The sequence below is a fragment of the Ammodytes marinus genome (assembly GCF_949987685.1).
Source record: "Ammodytes marinus genome assembly, chromosome: 21".
Taxonomy (NCBI): Eukaryota; Metazoa; Chordata; class Actinopteri; order Uranoscopiformes; family Ammodytidae; genus Ammodytes; species Ammodytes marinus.
Genome location: NC_137225.1, coordinates 3,867,207 through 3,892,520, shown reverse-complemented (window position 1 = coordinate 3,892,520; position 25,314 = coordinate 3,867,207). Strand labels below are relative to the sequence as shown.

The window sequence follows — 25,314 nt, the reverse complement described above, 5'->3', positions numbered from 1 at the left end:
GGAAGGGGTTTTGCAATAAAGAGACAAGCGATTGAAATTGAGATACTTGCGCCGCCGCGGCCGCATCTTTTTGGCTCAGAACTCAGTCGTGCGTAGGAAATGAAATATAAATGGGAAAATAATGGAGGTTTACTTCCTACAGTGCCATTGGAAACTTTAAAAAATAAAATTTAAGCACAGCTGTAACACGCTTGAAACTTACTTCTTGAAACGTTTTACACACATTATGTAGGAACAAATTGTTCTGGACTCGCTGATAAGCAGTACATAAATGCCCATTGGTTATAAAACTTTTATCTTCTCTTGATAAAGGACACACATACCCACACACGCACACACACACACACACACACACACACACACACACACACACACACACACACACACACACACACACACACACACACACACACACACACACACACACACACACACACACACACACACACACACACACACACACACACCCAACTTCTTAGTGGAAGATAAATGCCTTTTATGGCGGATGATAAATGCCAGGATTCTAAATTGATATTGGACATTCATTATGTCACAATTACCTAAATTGCATTTGTACAGTGCCGGGTGACTAATGGGTTCACAAATCGTAAAATACGGCCCCAATGTTTTAGTTTTAAGAGTCCGCAAACCCAAAGAGTCAATTTGGATGAAATATTTTTGGAAAACGTTTGAAAGATGAAGGTGAAGTTTGACATTGATTATTATTTATATGGGAGTGAGGCAAGCGCAGTCAGCCGACCCGCAGACAGAGCAGGGAGATATTGTCCTTAAAAAAAATATTGTATACTGAATATTGTATACATGTATACATGTATAAATAGCTTTTGACTCTTTCAAATAGTCTTGAAAGAGACAGTTCTAAATGCTTCTCCATCCCAGGATCTTGCCCAAATTCCTCTGCACTTTATCCCTTCCTTCTTTGGCCTTGTCAGTGCAGATGTCACTGTGTACTGTATAAACAGTGCAGGTTGCTAGCTGCCATCCCTATTTGTACAAGAACCTGCCACAAGTGACATTCTCAAGGGATTCGCAAGGTCGTTTACCAGGGCTTCAGTGGTTGCTTACCAATTGTTAATTATTGTCAGCTTTTACTGTTTTTTCTTAAACACATGCCAAAAAAATGAATTTTTAAGATATAAGTTATAGTATTTATTTTATTTATAAAATGAAAAGAAAAGGTTGTATCCTTAAATGTCACAGTGGCCGTGTTTGTTCCCTGAACACAGCAGCCGTAGTATTTTTTAATAGAGCAAGGGATAGAGAATCTATCCTCAAGTGGGCTAACTTCATCTTCCCCATGATGTGACACATATACTGTATATAGACTGCACAGCCCCATAGCCTATATAACTAACTGGGAAGTTTGTAAAAAAAAAAAAAAAAAGGGAGGCTCAAATTGATGACCAGACACAAACTGTCCGACGCCAAGACTTGAGGACAATTAATCCTGCCTTCACCCCCGTTAAAAGACGTCTGGCGTGACACAATAGGAGGATGCCAGGTCCCGTCTGTGAAGAGGAGATGTAAGAGTCGTGCATACATGCGGACAGAGGGGGGGAGGGGGAGCTATGGCGCCTAATTCCGTTCATTAATCACCTGTCTGCCGAGACAATCTCCCAGAGGGGTAAAAAAAAATGTGCTGGCTTTTTCTCCAAAGGTAATTACGGCACTTGAAGGAATGGTCTCTGCTTGGAACGCTCATAAGTAGCCACCTTATCCCTCTCTCTCTCTCCTTTTTGTCGTTGCCATGCCAAAACGTTTCCATGTCCTCTGGAGAAACTACTACCTCTCCTTCCTCTCGAGCCTTCTTTCTTGCTGCATTGCTTTTGCTCCTCTTCAGCTCTGTAGTCAGCAGACTTTTTGTTTTATTTTTTCCCGGGCACAAATCCATTTGGCATCCGATGTGGCATAAATAAATTATAGCCTCTAAAATCAATGCCCAGTCCATGATGTAGGCTGTAGGCTTAGTGCTTGCCACCGTGCTCGTATTATACCACAGGGGGATCAAACAGGGGCCTCTCTCTCTTTTTTTCTCTCTCTCTCCCCCCTCTCTCTCTCTCTCTCTCTCGCTCTGTCTTCAGCCCCAGGGTTACGCTGCTGCTGCTTTTGAGTATTTTTTGTGTTTTTATGCATATATTTATTTCTTTACTGAAAAGCCATTCCAGGCATTCTGTCATGTTTTATTTGTCATGTTTTTGTTTATGGGTAATGCTGCTCTTTACCGCAGAGACTGACGCAAAGGCGTATATTTTTGGGTGGGATGTAGGGGATATGTCACCCTTAATATTTAGAAGAGCTACATTTGTCCCCCCAAGAAATATAATACCGATCTACTTTCAAAAACCCAATATGGGACCTGTGAGAGTCGCCTCATCCTTTATGTTAAAAATAAAGATGTGATTTCTTGTGATAAGGCCTTTCTGAAAATATTATCTTTGGGGGGGTCATATGTTCCCACAGCCCAATGGTTCCACAGCCATATGTTCCTGAAATTGGCGATTAGGTTCAGGCATCACAGCTGGGTGGTTGGGGTTATGGTAAGGGGACTGGGAGAGGTATGAATAGGAGTGAGACACAAACAAACACACACACACACACACACACGCACACACACACTCACTTAAAAAAATTGTCCACAAAAAGGACCCTTACTTATGGTGTGTGTCCCCTCAATGTTGAATCAAAACCTACGCCGTTGGTCTGAGGGAGGTTTTGAGGTATTATTTGTCTCAGACAGCTGCACATTTGTCACACAGCATCATGGACCAGCTTTTTCCAGGAGTTATCTTTAACCTCTCCACAGAACTACTCAAAAAATCTAAAAATACTGCAAAAACAGTGGCATCAGAGGAGTGACATCTTTGCGCATTTATTTTTAAAGGCGGACCAGCGGCAATGCAGTGCCCCGGTCTGTACACCGTGTGTCGATGTCCGAATGAAAGATTTATAACTGTCAGTGGACATATGATGCCCTTTTTCTTTCCTTTAAAAAAAAGAAAAAGTTGTTAAAAGTTGGTAATTGCTTAGCTTTTACAGAGTCTGACACTACCATGTAGACGATTCCATATGGTTGAGTGTGTCCTCTTAGAGTGGCTCTTAGAGGGCTCCACTGTAGCCATACTCAGCAGGCTATACTATCACTTTGCCTAATTCTCTCTTCCCTCTCGCTTTTCTGTGTGTTTTTCCTAGATGGAGATGATCCCGGAGCCCGATCCCGATGACGAGGGGACCAAAATAAGTGTAAGTTTGAGAGAGCACGTCACAAAAACCCACATTGGCTTGCGTCACAAACACAACAGCGGCTGTTTCCTGCCCGAACAATACACCTCCAAGCCAGAGAAAGGAGCTAATCAGTGAAATCAGAGGCAGCAGTGTGTTATTACTGTCAAGAGTGGTTCCCTCTCCCTGCGCTCATGCCCCAGCAACCTTTCCACTCTACCCCCCCCCCCCCGCCCCCCCACTGTCACTCTGTATGTGTGTGTTTTCTTATGCCCACTGAACCGCACAGCCCTCCTCGTGTTAGAAGTTCGTCATGTAATGTGAATGTCAGGTCATGTAGATTGTAGTGACAGGCCCCGCAATACGTTAACCTGTTTCTGTCAAAAGGTAGATTCTTTTATAAGTTAGAGGTCTGCTATAGGGCCTGATTTATTCAACCTGGACCCACCCGCTCCTGCTACTTGTGTGTCTGTAACCAGTCCACTCCCGCAAGGTTCTGACCCAAAAACCTGTCCGCTGATGATGAGGCTGCTGTTACTGACGCAAACCACACAATTCAGGTCGTATTGCCGTGTGACAAAGCTGAGGCATGAAGCAACTCTGAGACAGCTGCAGGGATTCAAATTAAAGCCTTTCTATGTGAGACACGCGAGTAAAAAAAAACATCCAAGATGCCGATCTACAGTAGAACGCCACTCAGAGATGGTCAGGCTTATAAAGTCAGTGAGAAAAACTATTAACTAAAGCGCCTTCCTCTCTGGGAGAGAGAGGGAGACAAGTAGGCAGTTTGACTCCAAACTTGCCAATCGTCCCTTACATCAATGATAGCGATTTATTTCACCAATCAGCACAACCATAATACTCGCAGTTTAACAATATAAAAGCCAAGCACAGCAAACAACCTGCAGGTCCCACAAAATGTAAACCTCTATTATGAGTGCATTGTGCCACATTTCGGCGAGACACTCTAGGTGAAAAGGGTGAAACACTTACCTTATAGATATCATCATAGGACTTTGCCAGTTGATAACTAAAACAAATATTTGCTTTAGTGCAACATTTTCAGACATGTTTGAATAAATATGCAAATTGTGCCATATCTATAATTAGCTTTGTAAGTTGCATCTCTCTAAAAACCAAACATCTTAACTTTATTAACAACCTTCTTAAAAAAGGGCTCCTTTCTACTGTAGTATACTGTATACATAGTCTTGTATAATCATACATATTGGTGGTCTGAATACCAATGAGGAAAAATAAAAAAATTTAAAATAGAAATTAGGAATGTCCAATGAAGCTATATAATGATATAATCCATTCACCAGGATCTTTCTTTCTTTTCTCTCCTCTTTGCTGGGTCTCCTTTCTGCTTCCATCAACACTCAGTGGCTCCAATATCAGGATGACATGTTCTGCACACGTTTCCCTTCCTTAATGTACCTGCATGATCTGTGTCCTGCATTCTATGCGTCCTCTTTCTGGGTCACTTAGCTGGGCCTTAAACAGTAACTTAGTGCTTGAAGCATCATATACAAAATAGAGAGCACACATTATCATGAATAGCTGTTAGATAGAATGCCAGCTCTAACCTTGAAATAAATGAACTTAAGCTAACCTTTGTCACTGAGCATTGAATTGGAATCCTGTATGAATTATCTTCTCTTCTTCTCTCTAACAAGCTATTATTCGTTTTTAAAATGAGCTCTAAAATCAGTTTGTCAGTTGACCTTCCAGTAAATGTTCTCTAAAACATCAAATGTACAGTACAGTCTATTGATATTGCAATATAAATGTACATACATGCACCGTGATAGAAGATTTGATTTAATTCACCCATTTCTAAACACCACTGTACAGTACATGGCACCGTTACACATAAGGCACTTTTCCATTACATGATACCTACTCTATCTCTACTCTAGTCACATTTTTGGTTTTCCACTATGTTAAAGCCACTACGAGTAACATGGCACGTTGGCGGCTCCTTTGGACAAAAGCGGTAGTATTTTTACGACGCCAGCTGTCGTGAAGCTGTTTTCTAGCACGTGCCGGGCGTGCGAGATTCAAATGATCAGGAAGCAATATAGTGCATGTCCGTGTGTTGAAAGTGTGAGGGCACCGGACTCTTTTCGGCTCCGTGAGAGTGGTTAGTGACACAGCATCAACTAATGCCAGTCAGTGCTACACACACCTGATTGCAATGAGTTGATGCAGTGTCACCTCTCATGGAGCTGAAAGAGTCCGTGTCCTCACACAAAGCGAATGAACGAGAGACGGCAGTTGGTATGGATCACGATGAGGTAATGTGTTTATGTTGTTGTAAATAATGACTATTTCAGATGAATAATGGTCATCTGATGATGCTGGTGAGGCAAAGTAAACTTTGTTTTAGTAGGCTACCGCTCATTCATTTAAGAGTAAACACTGCAGTCTAATTCGCTCGTCTAATTTGCTTGGCAATGCCCTCCCGCCGGCCTATCACTCTCCCTTTTAGCTTTTCTTCATTGCATTTTCTTTTTTTTCTTTGATGGTTCAGCCCCGTTATCAGTCATTATGACGACATATAACTGTCTCAAACAAGGCTCCCGCTCCCCTTCCCTCACCTGGAGGGATAGGCTTCTCAAATTGCGTTGCAGCGCCACACTGAAATCTGCGACCAATACGGATATGTGACCATAGAGCCTGAACGAGCGAACCGAAAATCGGACTCGGTGTACGATCAGACCAAAAGCGGTAATAAAAACTATATAAAAATGTCTTTATTTGCACTGATGGTCTCGTTTGTTTGGTAATTTATGATTATGAGAGGAAACATGAGGCTGTTTAAAAGATATTTAAATGTTACTCGGAGCTGCTTTAAAGTACCTGGTACCTAGTTCCAATAAAGATGGTACCAAATATTAAATGGTGATTGGTTAGAACAAACTACCAATCCATCTGATCAGTTCCAGTCTTCGAGCTTGTTGTCTCTCTAGTTTTTGTTCTCCTTTTTTTCCCCAAAACTGGCAACAAAACCTCGAGGTACAGCCGTTCCTCCCCTTGGTGGCCAACAAGAAAATGCAGCAAGAGCGGAGATCACTGTGCATATACAGTATGCATGTTGGTTAACGTTACATGTTGAATTAATAAATCAAACTATGACACAGCCTGTTATGACACAGCACTTTTCAAAAACCAAATAATCGCCCTGATGAAGACTGAGTTGAAACACATAGGCTCTAAACCGACCACCACCACAGAGGAGGTACTATCTTATAATTGAAAACAATCTCCAGAAAAGGACTTAGAACCAAAGGTGTGTAGAGCAGAGTAGAGAACTATAATACAAAAGCTGCTATACTGGACCCCTCTAGGTTGGAGGGAATACGTGTATATGCTAATGACACATTCTTGAGAACCACCTTTCTTAACCCTGACCTGTCTTAACCTATCCACAATCCGTGGCCCCTCAACAATGTATATTTTCCTTCACTTATGTCCTTCTGTCCACCTTCTTCTGTATATTTGTGTCCAAATGTCACATAATATAACTCATGTAGCAGGTTGTAGAATAAGGCTGCATGATGTGTCATGAAACGTCATGTGCTATTCATACGGTCCACTGTTTTGACACGGTGGCCTCTCTTAATTACTCCTAACAGACAGTGAAGGTCCAGGGCAACGACATCTCGCACAAGCTGCAAATCTCCAGAGTGGGCAAGAGTGACGAGGGACTATACGAGTGCAGGGTGACGCGAGCCAACTACGGGGAGATTGTGGATTACAAAGTCCAGGCCTGGCTGAAGGTGAACGCCACCGTGAGGCCCCGGAGGCCACCGCAGCCCCCCAAGAAGAGCTCCCCACTGCACCTGACGGACAAGAAGCCCAGGAAGTCCAGCTCCTCTCTGGGCCAGGACAACATGAGCTCGGACCAGAAAGTGGCCTCCACATCCACCTCTCACACATCCTCCAACACAGACAAACACAACGGCGTCTCAGGTAAGGCCCCGTTCGGGTAGGGTTGCATTACGAAGGGCACAGCATTAATTCACCTGGTTGTCATTTTAAGTGCGCAAATCAGCAAGGTTTGTTTGGCGTTCTGACCCACAAGCCACTGCGCGGGGGAAGTTACGGAACATCCATGTCAAAACAACTAGCAATAAAATGGATAAATAAGCAAGAGGCAACTTCAAGGAACGATGTTATGATGAAATACATAATGAAAAGTATGCCCCAGTGGTATGCTTACTACATGCAAACTATGTTTTATGATCAGCTGTAGTATGTAGAATAGTACAAAGAAAAAGTAACAATGGAGGGTCAGTGCCCATGCTCACACTGTTCTACTATGGTGTTTGACGTGAAACATTATGCCGCCTACTGGCCTGGCATGATAGCTTCAGCCTTTCAAATCGTTTTTTGTGTTGTCATGTGTAAAGATTATTTAACCCTCGTGCATATGAGAAACACTTTAGTTAAAAAAGGTTGCTGGGTTGACAATTTGAAAAACTGAATGAGTGGAGAAAAAAAAACTGTGCAGATGCTTCCGCACAGGTGCACTGCACGGTACAATTAAGCAATTAGCATCCAATAATACTCTGTGACACGAATAAATATGGCAATCAGGCCCAGGTTTGCTTGTGGTTCTGTATCAAGACGGCAAGGGGAAACAGATATAAGTGACTTTGAAAGATGGCTGATTGTTGGGAGCACAGATGGCAGAAGCTCAAGTCACAGAGACTGCTCAGCTGGCTCATGTTTCAATAAGTAAAGTGCCTAAAGTGACGTTTGCGTTTGGATCCGTGGGAAAGACTTCAGTAAACAGGATGGGACATTGTAGTCGACAGGCGTGGTAGATGAGCGTGATGTTTGTGCATTAGGCTGATATGTCAAGAAAAACAGAAAAGCAACTCTTCCTTGGGTGACCAAGAATGTCAGTGCAGGACTTTATCAGACTGTCAGCAAGAACATGCGGTCTGAAGAGGGATATTATAATAGGGCTGCAGAGCATAAAACCGTTACAAAGATGAAGGCACATTAACTGCAAAAACCATAGACACTGATCTACAGAGATGTGAAAAAAGGGATAAGGTCAGATGAGTCTTCCTTCATCATATTAGTATATCACATAAGGTTGCCCAAGTTGCTCTGTTATGCTGAGAAGGGGATCTTGCTGGCTTGGTCTGGTTCCCCATAAAGGAAAGGGTCACTACAAATAAGTACAAAGTCCTTGCGAGTGATCACTCTAAAGGTGTAGTCAGTAATTCTGGAGTATTTCGCTTTGTTGTCTAAATCACTTCATGTCAAAATCAGTTACTATTTTCCTCAAGATCCGCTACCTGTCCGTACTGCCTGCACACTGTAAAACAACAGTTGGTGTGAATTCACAGCCTAGGCTCTGTAAACTAACTTGTAAAGCAAAGGGTATGTGAAAAAGGTTGCCCACCGTAGCTAGCAACATGCCCGTTTACAGAGCATACTCTATGTATTATCAATGCATTTTTTTAGACAGGCAGCAGATCGTGAGGAGCAAAACACGATTGGAAAACAAGCAATCTCCAGAATCACCGACTCCACCTTTAATCCTATGAAGAAACATTTATATCCTGATGCTAGTGGTCTCTTCAAGGATCACATTGGTTTGTTGAGTATGAAAATGATGTGAATAATATTCTATGGCCTTATGGCAGACAACACATTCCACTGATTGAACACCTGTGTGACATTTTAGACTGATACGTTAGACACAATATGCATCGACTCATCAAAACACCTAATGAGTGAATATCTTTTGGAAGAATGGTGGTCCATCCCTCCAGTAGAGTTCCAGGGTCTTGGATAATCCATGCCAAGGCACATTGAAGCTTTTCTGGCATCACATGGTGACCCCACAACACCTTACTAAGACTAATATGTAAGACATAATGTATGTATTGCAGAACAAGAGTACAAGCAGGAAAATGTGATTTGATAACTAGAATTCCTAGAGGGCTGGGCCAAGTAATCGATGAGTCTGTGTTATTGATTCACAACCCTATGAGCCTGCCTGAGATGCGAAGTGAAGCATATATCTCTTCACCACAACTTGCAACTGCGGTAGCAGGATGCATTATTGTTACCATCTGCCTTTTCATAAAACCGTCAGCCTTGTCAGCGTGTTGATATTCTGCTGTGCTGAACTCTTCTTGCCAACATCGCGGATTGTTTTTATGCAGGTGGTGTGCCATCCAGGGGAACTGGGGAACATAGAATACTGTGAGCTTTTCCTCTTTAAGGTCAGCCTGGCGATACTAGTCTGATCTTGCGAGCTTTACATTTATTTCCTTCGTTGTATATCTGTCTGGACTTTCTCTAATCTTTGTGGAGAGGAGAAACACTAACCCTGTCCGTTAGTGGAAGGCAGCCCCTGATTGGTTCATGTAGTCGTCAATCTAGCCTCCAGTCAGACCAGACCTTCCCCACTTGCCGTCCATTAGTGAAAGGCAGCCCCTGAATGGTTCTAGTAGTCGAGGAAGTCAACATGGACCGACAAGTGAGATATGGCTGATCTCATGAGACTAGATTGAGGACTGTATGAGCAAATCGAAAGCTGCCTCCACTATAAGGGACAAACGTTAGGTTAGAGGGTGGGTCCTGATTGGCCTCGTCATTTTTGAATGGACACCTACCCAAGGACATTTTAGAAAGTCCCAACTGACCTGAGGGAGATAACATAATGTGAGGCTCACAAGATCAGACTGGTCTCACCAGGCTACCTTCAGGTAACTTTACAGTAAGATGTCAACTGACTGGTTGCACATCGAAAAGGTCATGACAAGCGTCAAAGGTTAATCTGATTGAACTTTGAGTCCAGCTGTGAAGCATTATATAAGAGAAATGGCTAGTCCAGGGAAAAGCGGCTATGACGTTTGACATACTTGCTCTTTGTACGTACATTCTCCTATCTCCTCTGTGGCTGTATGCACACTGCTCATACTTTCACAAATCAAGTTCCTGTCCTAGAAGGAGTGCTGTGTCCATTGCTCTCTGACACTGACGTGGACACTGTGGACAAAGAGTTGAATGTCAGTGTGTCCCCGTCTCGTATACATCAATATCTGAGCAGCCAATAACTATGGCACTTTGGGTGATGCAGTCTTGTTTACTTCAGCCTTCAGGATCACAGCCAAAACATTAAGGATTTATTTTCAGTCGGCAGCACAGATATTGAAGATGGCCGTGGTTTTTTATTTCATCTTGTTTGGAGAATTGCAATTCCCTTTATTCAGAGATCAGCTACAAGTCAAGTGCCTGCCTCCAGCATACTTAAAAAAAAAATGTGCTGCTCAACTCCTGACTAATTCTAAGAGATAACACATTTCAACCTTTCATTTTGGGAGAAAAAAAATTGATTTTAAGACATTTAATCTTTAAGGCACTAAATTGCCATGCCGCCAGCTATATTTTAGAAATGTCCATCCCTTATGAGTAGCTCCCGAGATTCTCAATCATGCTTCTTCTGGTGATTTTTAAAAAACGCACCTTATTACCGAGAGTCTTCCTGCTGCAGGCTTCCTCAGCCTGAGCAGTCTCGCCCAACATTTAACGTTTTTTTTAAATGTTATTTTTCACAGTTATTTAGTTTGGGTTTTATGTGACTCTTTAATTGTCCTCATTTGCTTTAAATATAGCTGTCAGTAGATTTAGAAAATGACCTCATTGGAACCAGGAACCCTGAGAAAAAAAAAGATTATTGTTGTCATTATTTTATCATTTTAAAAGATTATATAATCGCACAACAGTGTTTCACGTATACTATAGCCTTCTTTTAAGGTTATAATTATTTGTATTGAACTTGAACAAATGTAATTCATGAGCTTTACCGCAGTATGTCTCTATCATGGGTCTCTAATAGAGGAACAGTCTGTAATTACATTCAGCAGATTGCAAAGCATATCAATGTTACCTTTGTCCTTCATCAAGCACACTGAGGCTGAAATCAAGATGTGAGCAGTTTAATTTCAAACTGAGTCATCTTGGTGAGAGCAAACATCATCAGCCTCCACAATGTATATGTATATATAAAGGAGCAAACCAAGCTGGTGGAGGAGGATTAACTCTTTCATTATGGTTTAGGTCAGCTGTCTTTACAGTGGGTTCCTTTGACAAATGAGAACAAAATCCTTCAAGGAAAATTTAAAATAAGGGACTTAACAATCTTTGCGGTGCATTATAAGCTTTTTTTATACGCCGTTACTGTCTGTATCAAAATATTTTACTCTAAATTTTTTTTAATAATACACAACTTTAAGATGCAAATAAGTTATTTTAATTAAACTAAAATAGCAATGACTAACCCGATACAAAATAAATGCACCAAATTGAACACCATTGGTTGCAAGTGTGTACTAATAAAAGACATTTGATTTATCAGCCATCCTTTACCTAGCACTTACAATAACATATTAACGTGTACGTGAGTTGACTTTATGTCTCTAAGAAAATCATGCACATTGCACTTCCAAATGGTCCACACTTTCTTCATATGTTTTCTACGTAAGCATATTAAAGATGACTGAGGAAACTGATTTCCTCATGACATCACAACAACAGAGTAGCCCTCTATTTCTCATTTCTCCAATTAGGTGACTCAGTGCAAACTCTCTCTCATTTACTCTCTGCATTCTTTTCAATTCTCTGACTTATCAAAATATGATTGGACCCCCCGCCCCCCCCCCCCCCACACACACACACACACACACCTCCTCATCCCTAAAAGTCTAAAATCTTTTTTTTCTCAACCAGTTCAAACACTAACTCGGCCCTGCTCAAAATGGGCTCACACGGCATACATCTGCAACCTCCAAGCGAAACAGAGGGAGAGAGAGATATTACTTGCCACTGAATAGAGGTAAAAAGTTGAATAATCCCCGGGGAGCTGCGGAGTCGGAGAGATTATGAGGCTGGCAAATTATGCTGACAACTGTGTTGCCGAGTTGTGAGACCTCTGTGCGGTGTGTCTGACACTGATAAATGTCTTTCTATGGCTGCTCAGGCATGCCTTAGCCATAGCCGCCGCCTCTGAACGGGGGGCTGTTAAGGCCGTGGGCGATAGAGTTCTATTACTGCCACGCTCAGGTTTGGAGGCAGACGAATATCAACAATAGGTAAATGGCTTGAGATGAAATTAAACCTAGGAGTGCAGATATATTTCTTTTTTCCGCATTGCTGCATCTGTTAACAATGAAGCACTTTTTTTTAACAGATGGGTGGGACTGTGACTGGGGTTGGATTGGATTGGCTGCAGCAGTGTAGCAAAAGCAAAGTGTTTTGTTCACAGCTACTCCCCACCAGTGTGTCAGCTGCTGTTAGATCACGGCTCGGCCTCCATTGTTCCTGGCAGTGTTGTTCTTTCAAAAGCTCAGAGGTGACCAGAGCTGAATGCGGAGGGGGGCGGGGGGGGGTTAGAAAAAAAGTAAACAGAAATATATGTCCCCCATGGCCAGACTTGTCCCCTAGCCTTGTCCCATCCGCATCACACAAAAAAAATGGACTCAGCTTTATTGCACAAGCATTCATCCAAACAAACAAAACAGATCACTGACCTTGTTTTTTAGGAGACGGCACATTTTTTAAAAACTGCCTTTTTTTTATATATATACTGCGGCCGTCGTGTCAAAGGCAGCAACAGAAGCAATGAGTCATCGGCAGTTGGTGGTTAGGAGCGGCAAGGCTGCTGGTTGGCTTGGCTGCGTTCATATCGCTCAAGCAGCCGCACGCAATGTCAATGTGTCCTTTCAGGTTGGTGTTGATGCTTGAGTGGGTCCTTCCTTGCTCTCACTTTTGTCTTTTGAATACATTTGAATCTGGCTAACATCTTTGAGTGAGTGCTCAGCGGGTATGAAGACACTACACAGGAACACGACTTGTATAGACTAGAACCATTTCTGTCAGCAATATAATGTCTAAAACTGACGGTTTGCTTCAAACCAACAGTTCGATTTAGGGCCAATCAGAGCCTACTGTGCTTTCTGGAAGATGGGGTTTAAATAGGCTCTAGAATGAAGCGTTTCAAGCAGAGGCTTAAAAGAGGAGATCAGCAATGGCACTGTGCTAAATATAAAGGGACGCTACACCATGAAAAACGGTTAAAAGTAGAAACCCATTTTACAATTTCGAACCTGAAAATTAGCATAATATGTGACCTTTTATAGAAAACAAAACATCATATTTCATAAGCTCTCTGCATGTTTTATTTCCACATACCTTCGCTGATACTAAAATTAAATTGTAACAAAAGTAAAATTACTCCATGGTGGGCCCTCATTAGCTGCATGGTGATGAGGTCAGTTTTGGCTACAGGGGTTTGTAAGCCAGCTGCAGTAATATTGACTGAAACACATAAAACCGCCTGTGTAATATTTCTTCAAATGTGGTGGATTCTAATGTTTTCGGAATATTTTTGTGTCACACACCAGACTGTGTTTTCCCATTCGCCGCTCACCCACAGATCAACAGTCAATGAAATCCAATTGTATTTAACCAAGTCGGTCAGCCAAAAACCCCAGTCATGGCTCAGGCAGCCGGACTGTCGGTTAAATTGTGTATCAGTCAACAAGCAAATCCGACCGCAAATTTTATAACAAAAGCCACCAGGCAAGAAAGCAAGTACAAATAGACAGTCGGCTAGCCAGTCAGTCAGCCGGCCGGGCCAGGGATCAGCAGGAATAGATGGGATTGGCACTAAGCCAGTTTGAGCTCCCTGTGGAGATGCTGTGGTGATTCACCTCACTGCATTGCTGGCCTGGAATTGATATTCCACATAGCCATTTCCTCTGAGCCAAAAACATTTTGGCAAAATGTTGAGTGTTGTGTTCAGGTTAAGTGGGACAAAGTGAAGAGTATCTTCAGTGCGGGTCTATTCTAACCCAGAATGCACCAAGATAAAACCGGAAAAAGGTCTCTCCTAGCTCAGACAGAAACTCTCCCTCATTATGCCTACATATGAATCAGTCTGCAGTCTCTCGGACCAAGGAGGAAAAAAGCCAGGGAAATACATGAAGAAAATGCTAACTCAAAGGGGCATCATGCACAACTGTTAACCCTGAGACATTGAGCAAAAGTCAGACTTTTTTTAAATCATAGCTGTCATGGCAACCTTTATCTCAGCATTCACTTTGCTTTGAGCTACTTTCTCTCCAGCTGAATAACCGTGTACAAATGCAGCCGTAAATTAATCAGAAAAGAGTGCAAAGACACAGTGACCTTGTTAAGCCAACTATGACAGCAAGTGGGTAGAGAAGCTTTTAACCACAGTGATGTGGATGAATAAAATAATACAGCTATTGCCCACACGGATGTGATGTTAGTTTCTTTGTGTATTCAGCTGTATTGCTGGACTCCTTTTTTATATATATATATTTATTTTTCTTCTTTGCTCAGCAATTAAAATGCAAATTATAATTCACTAATGTTATTCCTTTGTTGTTTCCTGAAAATAGCATAGGAATGGAGGTGGTAACTTTACCTTTAGTATGCACGCCGGCAAGGTTACTTCCAAAGTGAAAAACAACTCGCACAAAAACTATGCAAAAAGAATGTCTGTGATTTATGTATGAGAATAATAGCGTTAGACATAGCATTGCTTTCTACTTGTAGTGGATGGCTTACATGCATTTTAAGTGCCAGGGATATAGCAAATGGAGAAAAGAAACTGACACAAGCTATGCATGCTAATATGAGAGCAAGGTGAAATAGCTATGTGGTGTATAAAAACCATAGAATCAAACCAAATTCCAATGTGGCTTGCATCCAATGGGGATAATACAAAAGACTTCTCTAGTACAATTCACGGGCAACTCCGGTTTATCACAACGTGAATCTAATGGGGGCCGACAGTGTCAGACTTTAATAACCCACACAACTGTTCATTCGTATTCATAGAATACTAACTTTGCAAGTGTACAATGTTAATTACTGTTATCTGGGAACGTGTCTAAATGACATGAGGTTAATGGGACAAAACATGAGATGGCAAAGGTCATTTGGATAAAAAAATATGAAATAATTAATAAAAAATAATAGCAGATTACAGACATATTTCCTGTGCACTCAAGTTTGGTTTAATCTCCAAATTGTAGTTCCTATTCTTGGGTCATGATATAATGTTGTGGTGAAATGAATAAGCTTGTGCAGGAATACAAATGTATGCAGCACTACATACTGTTATACAATTTTTGATTTGTTTATAGGCTTAAATGACATTGTAAAATTAATGCTATTTATATTTCCTTGATAGTTGTACACTAACAGGGTACAAATATGGCCTTAGGGGCATTTTTGACCCGGAAGCGATAAAATGATTTACGCACCACAGAAACACACACACACACACACACACACACACACACACACACACACACACACACACACACACACACACACACACACACACACACTAGATGAGAGAATGAGAATAGATAGAATTATCTCTTGAAATGATGTTGTTGTTATGTTATTTTGCAATATTGTGTAGGTGCAGCAGCTGCCCTCCATGAACCTAAATATGACTCAAGTACACAAACAAAACAAAAACATATCCGTCCTAAATGAAATGTTCTTGAATTGTATTGTTTACTCGTGGTGTAAGCAGTCGGATGCTGTACGGGTGCAGCTGCAGATGACAGAAACCCTAGTTTTCTCTTTGCTGAAGCCATGAGGGCGGGCAGTTCTCAACTGGTCCGAAGAAGAATATATTGAAGATAATTTCCCATTTAGATGAGCTGAAAGAGAGACTTTATTGGCAAAAAAAATGCAAAATAACAGTCTTCGACACTGTGACGACCAGAGCACAACATAAAGATGACCCGGAGTCCACCAGATAGCCAGTGACACATGCTAAAGACATCACCTCTATGTTTAACGGGTTCATCTGACCAGCCACTGAAAAATGTACTACATGCCTTCCTATGAATGTCTCGCCTTATGGCTGGACGAAAAGCTCAAATAAAAAAAATTAAAATCTTCAAGAAGCTCCCTCAGTACTTGGGAAATGAGACATGTTTTGATATTAACAGCAAAAGGGCAATTGTGCAGTCAGCCATGTCTACATCCATTTCAGACTATGGGGATGTCATCTGCATGAAAACCTCTTCCTCTGTTTTGAAACCCTATGGATGCTGTCTTTCACAGTCCTTTACGATGTATTAACAAGGATGGGTATCATTGTGAGCTGTATTGTAGTGTGGGTTGAACATCCTTGGCAGCCAGTTAGGGTTAAGGTTTTTCTGTAATATTTCATACCTTGGAACTGACAAGGATCTCTTTGGTGAAATCTGCCCTGCAATCTAGCACATGATGGCATCAAAATATGGGTGGCCCCCGCAGCACACGTCCAGCTATGCTTTGAAGATGCAGGTCTCCACAGGGAAGCCATACCAGTGAAGGTCAGGAGAGAGAAAAAAAAGATGTGGGTTGTATTTGATGTGAATGAGGGACTCAGGGGGGGTAGCAATGTCACATATGTCAAATGCTGTACCTCTCATGAACTCAGCCAGCCAATCCCGAGGAGAAAGATCATCATCTATGGTTGGCCCAGTAAAAGAAAAAAAACATCCAACAAGAGGGAGAGAGGCCTTATCCTCAAAGTGTGCTTTCACTCCCACCAGAACACAAACTTGGTCTTCCTCAGGAGACTGCACACAAGCGCTGGGATCAGTGATCAAGTCAGCCATCATCTTGGACTACAACCACATCAAAGGATGGGTCAACAATCTGGACAATGTGAATGGAAAACTACAGTACAGCTGCAGGAAGGCTGGCCCCCCTGGTCATCTTCCACACCACCATCCACGTGTCCTCATACAAGGCTTGTGTGATAAGGAACAACATCAGCCCTACCTGAAGGCCTGATAAGGAAGTGTTCCTGGAGCAGCTGTGAAAGGCATTTATAACCGCACACGTTGAGAGATGCACAGCCGCCTCTGCAGCACTCATAAAAAGCTGTTCTATCGGGCTGAATGGTGTCCCCATCTTTATTGAGGATCCAGCTGGGACGGGGCAAATGTTAAGAGATGCCAAATCTGATGATAAAAATATCAACGCTTCAACATTGCAGGTGAAAAGGGAACAAAAAAATTACGTACAGATTGAATCAGCAAACTTTGCCAGTTGATTACTTTAATTAGAATACTTTATAACGATGTATACTAGTATATAAAAAATACATGTTATGAAAGCCATTGACCAGTGCTTGAAAAGGACATGGTTTTTCCTGCCGTGTCTCACATGTATTTCAAGTGGTGCACCACTCATACAAAACTACCAAGGTCTTAATTTGGCCCCCTTGTCTTGTAAACACAAGAAAACTACAAGCGTAAGCCTCCTCAAAGTGAACAACCTTTGAACTTGTTTGAAGATTTACATGCACAGGCTAGCTTTGGTTCGGCCCCTGACAGCCGGCTATCACCACTGCTGTTTACATGAGCATCTGACTTGACTAACAACTGGAAAAACTAGAACACAGTCTGTTCAGCCTATGCTGTTTGATAAAGGGCTGGATAGAAACCAGAGAACCTCTGTGTTTTTTTTTTACAATTGTTTTGGAGACGAATAGCATGATGTTTTTGAATGTTAACAATGTGAATGTATGATTATATGATTATTATGGGAAAAAGTACAGAGTATATAGTGTTAAAAAGGTATTGGTAAAATAAGTGCCTTCATTGTTATAGGTAATGGTTGTTGTATCTTGTCCTTGCGGTATGCCATTGTTTTGTTCTGTTATTACTTGTATGTGTGTGCTCCATACCATGCTATATGGTCATCGGCCTTAAATAAATTAGATGATTCACCTGCGTCTTGGGGAATATCCAACCTGAACCGATGAGAGCCAAGTAACCGATGACACATGCACAACCCATACTCAGCAGAATGCTGTGAAACGAACAGAATAGTTTATTCTCCATCAGCAGAAAAAGACGAGATTGGATTTGAAGAAAACAGAGCTTGAAGTAGTGGGTGGGAGAAATTATAAATAAGAGAACTTGTAATCCTTTGAAAATGAGGCAGGCCTTTGGCTCATAGTAAAAAAAAAATATGGTGAAAAATGAAATATTCACTAAATCATGTTGACATTCACTAGATTCTTGTGTCAGAGCGGATGAAGGTTCTAAGAGGGTGGAAATGTTCCAGGGGGACACTCTGGATTGTGTGGCCTGCTAAGGGCTGTATAGGGCTGAACGGTGGGTGGGGGTTTAGGGGGAGAGATATGGCGGGGCTTTGACCCTTCATTCCTCTCCACCACCACATCTCATTTGGCTTGAGGTGATCTAGGGAGAACAAGAGCGCCACAGAGGAGCAGCCATCACTCTGGGCCAAAACACCCTTCACACAGAGAATAATTAATCAGCCTCCAGCTAAGGGACTCACATAGCAAGACACCAAATACAGAGAGACATTATACAAATGTGTGTAAAAAAAAACATGCGCTAATTCACTTAAATAGCAAGCTTTTTACAATAATCTACCCTGTGACAGTGAAAGCAATTAGAGAAAAAAAATGTAAAGCACTTAATTAATTGGGATTATATGTCCAATCCATTCATCCCTTCCCTTCCCTTTTTTTTCTTATTTTTTTTGCATGGATAACACTCAGGAGGTAATCAAAGCGTACCTATGCCATTCTGAACATATTGTACCGTAAAGTCAGATACTGTGTTTGTAAAAGAAAGCTATCCTTTCCCTGTTGTATTGACATATGAAAATGTAGGACGTCATCTAGACTGTTACATTTTTTTGTGTTTTTCTTGGTCCATAGCAACGGGGAATTATCCTTAACAGTGGTCGATATAAATTGCACCTATAACAATGAATGTTACAACAATTTCAATATCTAAAAACAAAATACAATTTCAATATTTTAAACGACTTAAGAGGTTGAGCTTCATCCTGCTCTGAAAATAGCAAGTGTTATTGGATAACTTAGACTACTGGAAAAAGGCTGAAATCACAAGAAGCGTATTTCATTATATACAGTAATATCTAAATGTCTTCATGGAGATCTTTCTGAGAAGATCATGAAAGAGAGGCGACAGTCATTAAATGGGGAACAAAAACCAAAAGGGAAATTACAGCAAAACGTTACGATTAGCAATTGTTAAGTGTTCATGTATGAATCATAACTTTGTGAAATGGCACTTCCTGGCAATATTACATATTCTATATTGAGCCGATCCAGTGTTTAGTGTCCTGCTATTTTGTCATGTGACAAAATCCATCAGCGGTACATTAACAGCACTGACTGAACTTGTTTGGACCAATGTGTTCAGTCACAGTCGAGGAAAATGTCTATTTTTCAAAATATTTTTTTATTTATGTTGGATACAGCTGAGACATATTGCCATTAACCAGTTAGTAAAGAATGTAGTGTGAACCTTTTGATTGCTTTGGTATTAACAGTATGGACAGTGACACAAGTGAGTCTTACTTTACTTGGATCACTGTGTTTGTAGATTGCTTCAGGGTAGCTTTCTTATAAAATGGCACAACAAAAAAAACTGGCAAAAACACCTTACAACACTGCAGAATGGGAAATATTTTTTTCCTGTCTGCTGTGTTTTTCCCCCTTGCAAATTGTTCTTATATTTCCTCCAGATTGTTGACCATTATACATGATTTAAGCCGTTCAGTGGCAATACTGTGTTGAGCTATACACTGATTGAGCCTTGGGGAGAATTACCACAACTTGTAAGAATTCTGCAAGAAGTCTGTAATACTTGCACAGCTGGCCTGTGAGAATGGCTCTTATAAGTGTCAAGTGATATCGATGCAATATTTGTAGACCGTTAAGCATTCCTCTTTGCAGCATACTGTATTGAAATACTGCAATGCACAAAAGATAATGGAGGTGATTTTATGAGGTCATACGCTTTTTAATAGGCTGTGTCGTTGTTGTTGTTGTATGATGGTATGTTGATGTTTAGAGGCGCACTATAGTTTCAGGGGGGTAAGGGATTTGTTGACATTTGCAGAGCCTGCAGTTAGTTTACAAAACAGATTTACTCTCCATGTAATTCTTTGTATTGAATACTTCTATCATTATAAGACTAAGAATATCTGTGAAAACCAAACTGTGGGCCGTGCTGCTTAAGTTTTTGCGCACCGAGGGCGGAAGTGCACCTGAGTTTGTTTCAATCAAACTAAAAACGGCAAATGTCAATACACCCTGAGTTATGATAGTATACGTACCTTTGAAAATGTTCACTTCCCTGACACACCAAAAGTGACATAGTGCACCTTTAAAATTGTATCTTCGACATTTCAATTCAAAACCGAATCGTATGTTATGCCCCTAACAAGTATCATTGTATTCTGTGCACATAGTACTCTCTAGCAAATGCACTATTTCTACTCGCCCTCCCTCTGGTTATAACCTAACATGATGGGTCAGTGCACTGCCACTCAGCCGTGCTGGGTCATTTCATTGGTGGCAGTTCTGACATGTTCCAGATATACTTATGTATATTATATAAAATATGTTGAAGTGACTATAAATAGCGCCGCTCTCACTCCAGTGTATATGGTGATCAAGCTGCACTTGTACACAGCAGCAGGGAGACGGTTGTTCATGCATTATTGATTTGCTGTTGTAGTGGTTTTTATTGTTTTAGTTGGCAAATGGAAAAGAGAGCACACACCAAGGTGCATGCAGATACTGTATGACTTCCTCAGGTAACAAAAATTACTGGAAGAAGCTGTAGCTGAGAAATCCAGCCAAAGTCAGATATGATATCCACTAATATGAAAATTCATACAGTGAGATGCTCCAACATCTAGCCAGACAGACCACTCTAATTACGGAGTATGAATCGATTTTGTTTCATTACGTTCTTGAGTGTGTCCACATGCTAGTGTACCAATATCGATCCTAAATACCATTTTTCGATACTGCGGGGAGTGAAAATCCCCAAATATAAGGAGGTATGAATATTATTTTTTTAAATAACACAAACAATTCTTAAGCTATCAGAACCTAGAGCAAAAAAAAATTAGCTACACCTGTGACATATTGTCATATTGCTGATGAAATAGAGTACGAAGGGGAGACTGTTTCTGTCTAGTTGTTGTGTGCTGTAGAGAAACTAACTTTTAGTATCAGTAAGTATCTGAGCATCATTTTTCTTTTGGACAACTCTACCACATGCAGACAGACAGAAGCTTGAGAACAGCATCAAACCCAATGACCAGACGCCAGAGCAAATCTATACAGGGGGCATGTAGATTTTGTGGGAGGGCCCGCATAAATATTATGACAGATTGGTGTAGCCTACAAAAAACTCAATTGCAAACAGTACACAGCAGCGCAAACACATCAGCATGGCCAACAGCAATGCCTTAAAGCTGGGGTATGTGATTTCTGATTGGTCAAAGTTAACATGAGCAGTACACTTTGACCACTCAGAGCAAGGCTCCGATTCTCTGTTCTTATTGGCTGTTGGGACTGTCCATTCACTTTGGCACGACTTTGTTGGTGTAGAGCGTGTAAGGGAGGGACTATAGGGGAGGGACCAAAGAGAACAAGTGGAGCGGTTGAGGTATTTGGATTCAAATCTCTATCCCAACTGCCATTTTCTCCCCAAATCCTCCACCCCAGCTCTAAGACGCACGCAGCTCGCAAATAATACACATTAGCACACACAAACAGCCAAATACAAAACACATTTGCATTGTGTGCACAGCGGCACATTAAATACCTCAGAATGACGCCAACAGCAATATGCCGCGCCACGCAGTCAAGCAAATAAACATATAACAAAACATTCGCAACATTGCATCATGTGCACGGCGGCACAAATACCAGTAACAGCATCACCACAAACAAAACAAGGCTTCGGCCTCAACGTTACACTTGTCCAACCTAGCTGCTAAGCAAGACATGCGTCATAATTGCGCAGGTCTGAGCAAGACGGCTCCTTCTCAAACGAGGCTAATGTCTCTATTGTCTACACATTTTTTATTTAGTTTAACAATTATTTATTGAGATTTGACATAGTATCTGACATCATATAGATCTTTGCATAACAAATAAAATAAAAAGGTAAAATACATTTAAATTTTACAGGGGCAAAGACATCAAATGGGCGGTCTGGTCCATTGGGTTTTACATTGTGCCATATAATTGTACACACAAATGTGGCAAACTATTTTTCTAATTAATTCCGCAAAAAAATTGGAGAGAACACAAGCACCGGCACTTAGATTCACTCAGATTTAGATCATTATGCTATTATAAGAAAATTAGGACATTTTAAAAACCTAATTCACCGGTTGGAATATGAAGGTGTATTGAACTCGGAGATCCTATGTAGTATAAATGTGCAAAGAAAATTTTAATCGGATCATCCTAGCCTGAGAAAAGGCAGGAAGAGTGTTTTATGGTCTCACTGTCTAACCCTACATTTTCCTTCTTGTGACATTACAGTAAGGGTCAGGATTAACAGGACAGCTGGGCCAAGGGAAGACTAAGGGAAGACTGAGGAAAGAAAAACCTCATTCATTATATTATAATAGTTATTTTATAATGATAGAACGCTGGTTCCGTATGGGTGAAGTATTCCTTTAAGTTGAAGGCCTCCAAAGACTATTAGCAAAAAATAAAATCTGACAAAAACGAACTGCTGGCATCTCACATAAGCATCAGACTGGAAATGGGGCAGAACATATATTGGTTACAATAAGTGCAGTTAACCAGTACCAGTCGTAAGACATTTAATTTGCCATGATGTTGACCACAGGTTTAAATTTGGTTTATTGTTAACAATCGGATAGATTTTTCAAAATAACACATCAGACTTTGTTAGGGATATAGCTAATGATAAAGTCCCTGCTCATTTTGTCCCTGGTATTTTTACAATGGCAGTCCAATACCCAAGGTCAAATGAGGCATTCTACATCCGACCAAAATATTGAAAACAAAATATTGCCATTTTTTTAAATATTAAATCAAACGTTTTTGAAAGAAAACTAATACAAAGAAGAATTGATTGAATGTAAGTAATCAACTGGCAAAATGTCATGTCAAAGATGTTACCGTGTTCACCTGTTTCTCGCCTTAAATTCCAATTCTGGGATTACATTGAGCGCCCAATGCATGATGTACTGTATGTGTTTGAGGAGGGAATGAACCATCTTAACACCCACACAATGCTTTTGTTACTGTATTAAGCAATTCATCTTCACAGTCCTGGGTTTCTTGACAGTGGGAAACAATAAAGTCGATAAAGTAACTCTCCATAACCTGTTGAGTCACAAACCAGATGGATGTAAATGTGAAATGGTCTAATAATGGTTGGCCTGGTGTTGAAGGCAATGTGATTACTCCCACACAGAAGATATCACGATTTATTTTGCAGTGAATGTGTGCAAATCTGTTCTTTAAAAACAAGCAATGTTCACAGCCTTTGCAGTTGTGTTGTCTTTTTAGCAGCCGTTTACACATTAAAGACATTTGATGTCAGTGCTGAAGTATCGCTTTTTTCCATTTTGTGCTTTAGGGTGGAAGTTTAAGTTTTAACCTTCCAAACCAAAGAACCATATACAGTATGTTGTTTACGACTGTCCTTTGCATTGATACAAAGGTTTTCATGTGTGATTCAGGCATTAACACTGAAATTCATAATACGATGGGGCAACCCTTTGGGAGGGTTGGGCTAGGTTTAGGCTGACACATCTACTGTGTGAGGATTAGGGAAAGTCCTTGATTCCGTTAAGGTTGGTAGACATCTGTTATACTAATTAACATGAGTTTAATTTCTAGGTCACATTAAACCTTAAAAACCCTTCATATTTCTCACAGTGCCATTGCTGAAGTGAGTCTGCCATTACTGACCTGCTCAATATGGCCGACTGCCTGTCAGATTCAGTGGGATCTGGGGGTGTGGCTTATCACAGGTGGATGTTGTAATGAGTTAGGTTGGTAATGAGGGGTGTGGCTTCATTATGATGTCATAAGGGGGTATACATCATCTGACAAACCTTTGTTCTGATTTTAAATTTCTTCTACATTTAAAAATAGAATCTGACATCAAATAATTTAAATGTTTTTATTGAAAAAATGTACATCTTTCCATCTTGCAGAGTTGCATCAGTCTATTCACGAAGATCGCAATGGTTACATCAGACAATGTCATGTCTGTTTTACATCTGATTGATCCTTTGTTTTTTTTGTTTTCTCTTCTCAGGTACAAGAATATCATCCAGCATTGGACTCGCTGTCCTCCTTCTGGTGTGTGGTGTGGTGAGGGATGCCTTGTTATAAATCCAAGAACTGCCATGGTTTGCACCCAGTTCTCTCTATCACTCTCTCTATCTCCCCCCCCCCCTCTCTCTATCTCTCTGTTTGCTCTCGTAGTGAACGATTGCCTGTTTTATTTTGATTTTCTCCCCCCTCTCACCATGCGGACAGCACAGTTGGCCACTCAATCCCCCAGCCCCACCCCACTCCCCCACCCCCTCCACACACACACACACACACACACACACACACACCCTACTGCAACCAGCACATTGTTATTAGCCACTCTAAACCCCCGTCACCTGTAAAACCAAGTTGGATTACCTTTTTGTACAGACGTCGACGTAAACACCAGCTGAGGTGCAGCGCTCCGGTGTGACAAATGGACTCTGTACCGTGTTGGATATAACTCTCATGGACTTTCTTATGGTTTTTTCGCTGTTCCTAATTCATGTGTTCATTTGCTCAAAAGTGAACAAAGAAAAAAAAAGAGAAATCTACATTTATGTAATATATACAGTATATGATTCTAGATATATATCTGTTTTATTTGAAACACATTAAAATGACTGTATGTGCTGTATACATAGCTGACTCACACTCAACCACATTGGCCATGGAACTTCATTGTGAATATAGGCACTGTTGGCCCTCTCAAAGAAACTAGATATTGAAGTACATGTTAATTTAGACTGTTAACATTGACCATTGGGGTTAAAAAAAGAGTAACATTTCCCATTTTTCTTCAGCTGTATTAGCCATCCAAATGTTCTTATGTGCGTACTTTTAACATCTTGTAAGTGATACATATACAGTGCGGGTGT

General features: G+C 41.0%; 1 protein-coding gene across 1 annotated transcript in view; it reads left to right on the top strand.

Moving 5' to 3' along the window:
• The window catches only part of vstm2a (V-set and transmembrane domain containing 2A), a gene marked incomplete at both ends in the record, with an annotated part of 73,960 nt that extends 49,446 nt beyond the window's left edge, over positions 1-24,514 (top strand). The window contains 3 exons of the mRNA XM_080049966.1: positions 3,211-3,261; positions 6,882-7,218; positions 24,438-24,514. Coding sequence (XP_079906092.1) covers positions 3,211-3,261; positions 6,882-7,218; positions 24,438-24,514 — 465 coding nt within the window. The remainder of the gene's footprint in view (positions 1-3,210; positions 3,262-6,881; positions 7,219-24,437) is intronic.
• Between the last annotated feature and the right edge of the window lie 800 nt (positions 24,515-25,314).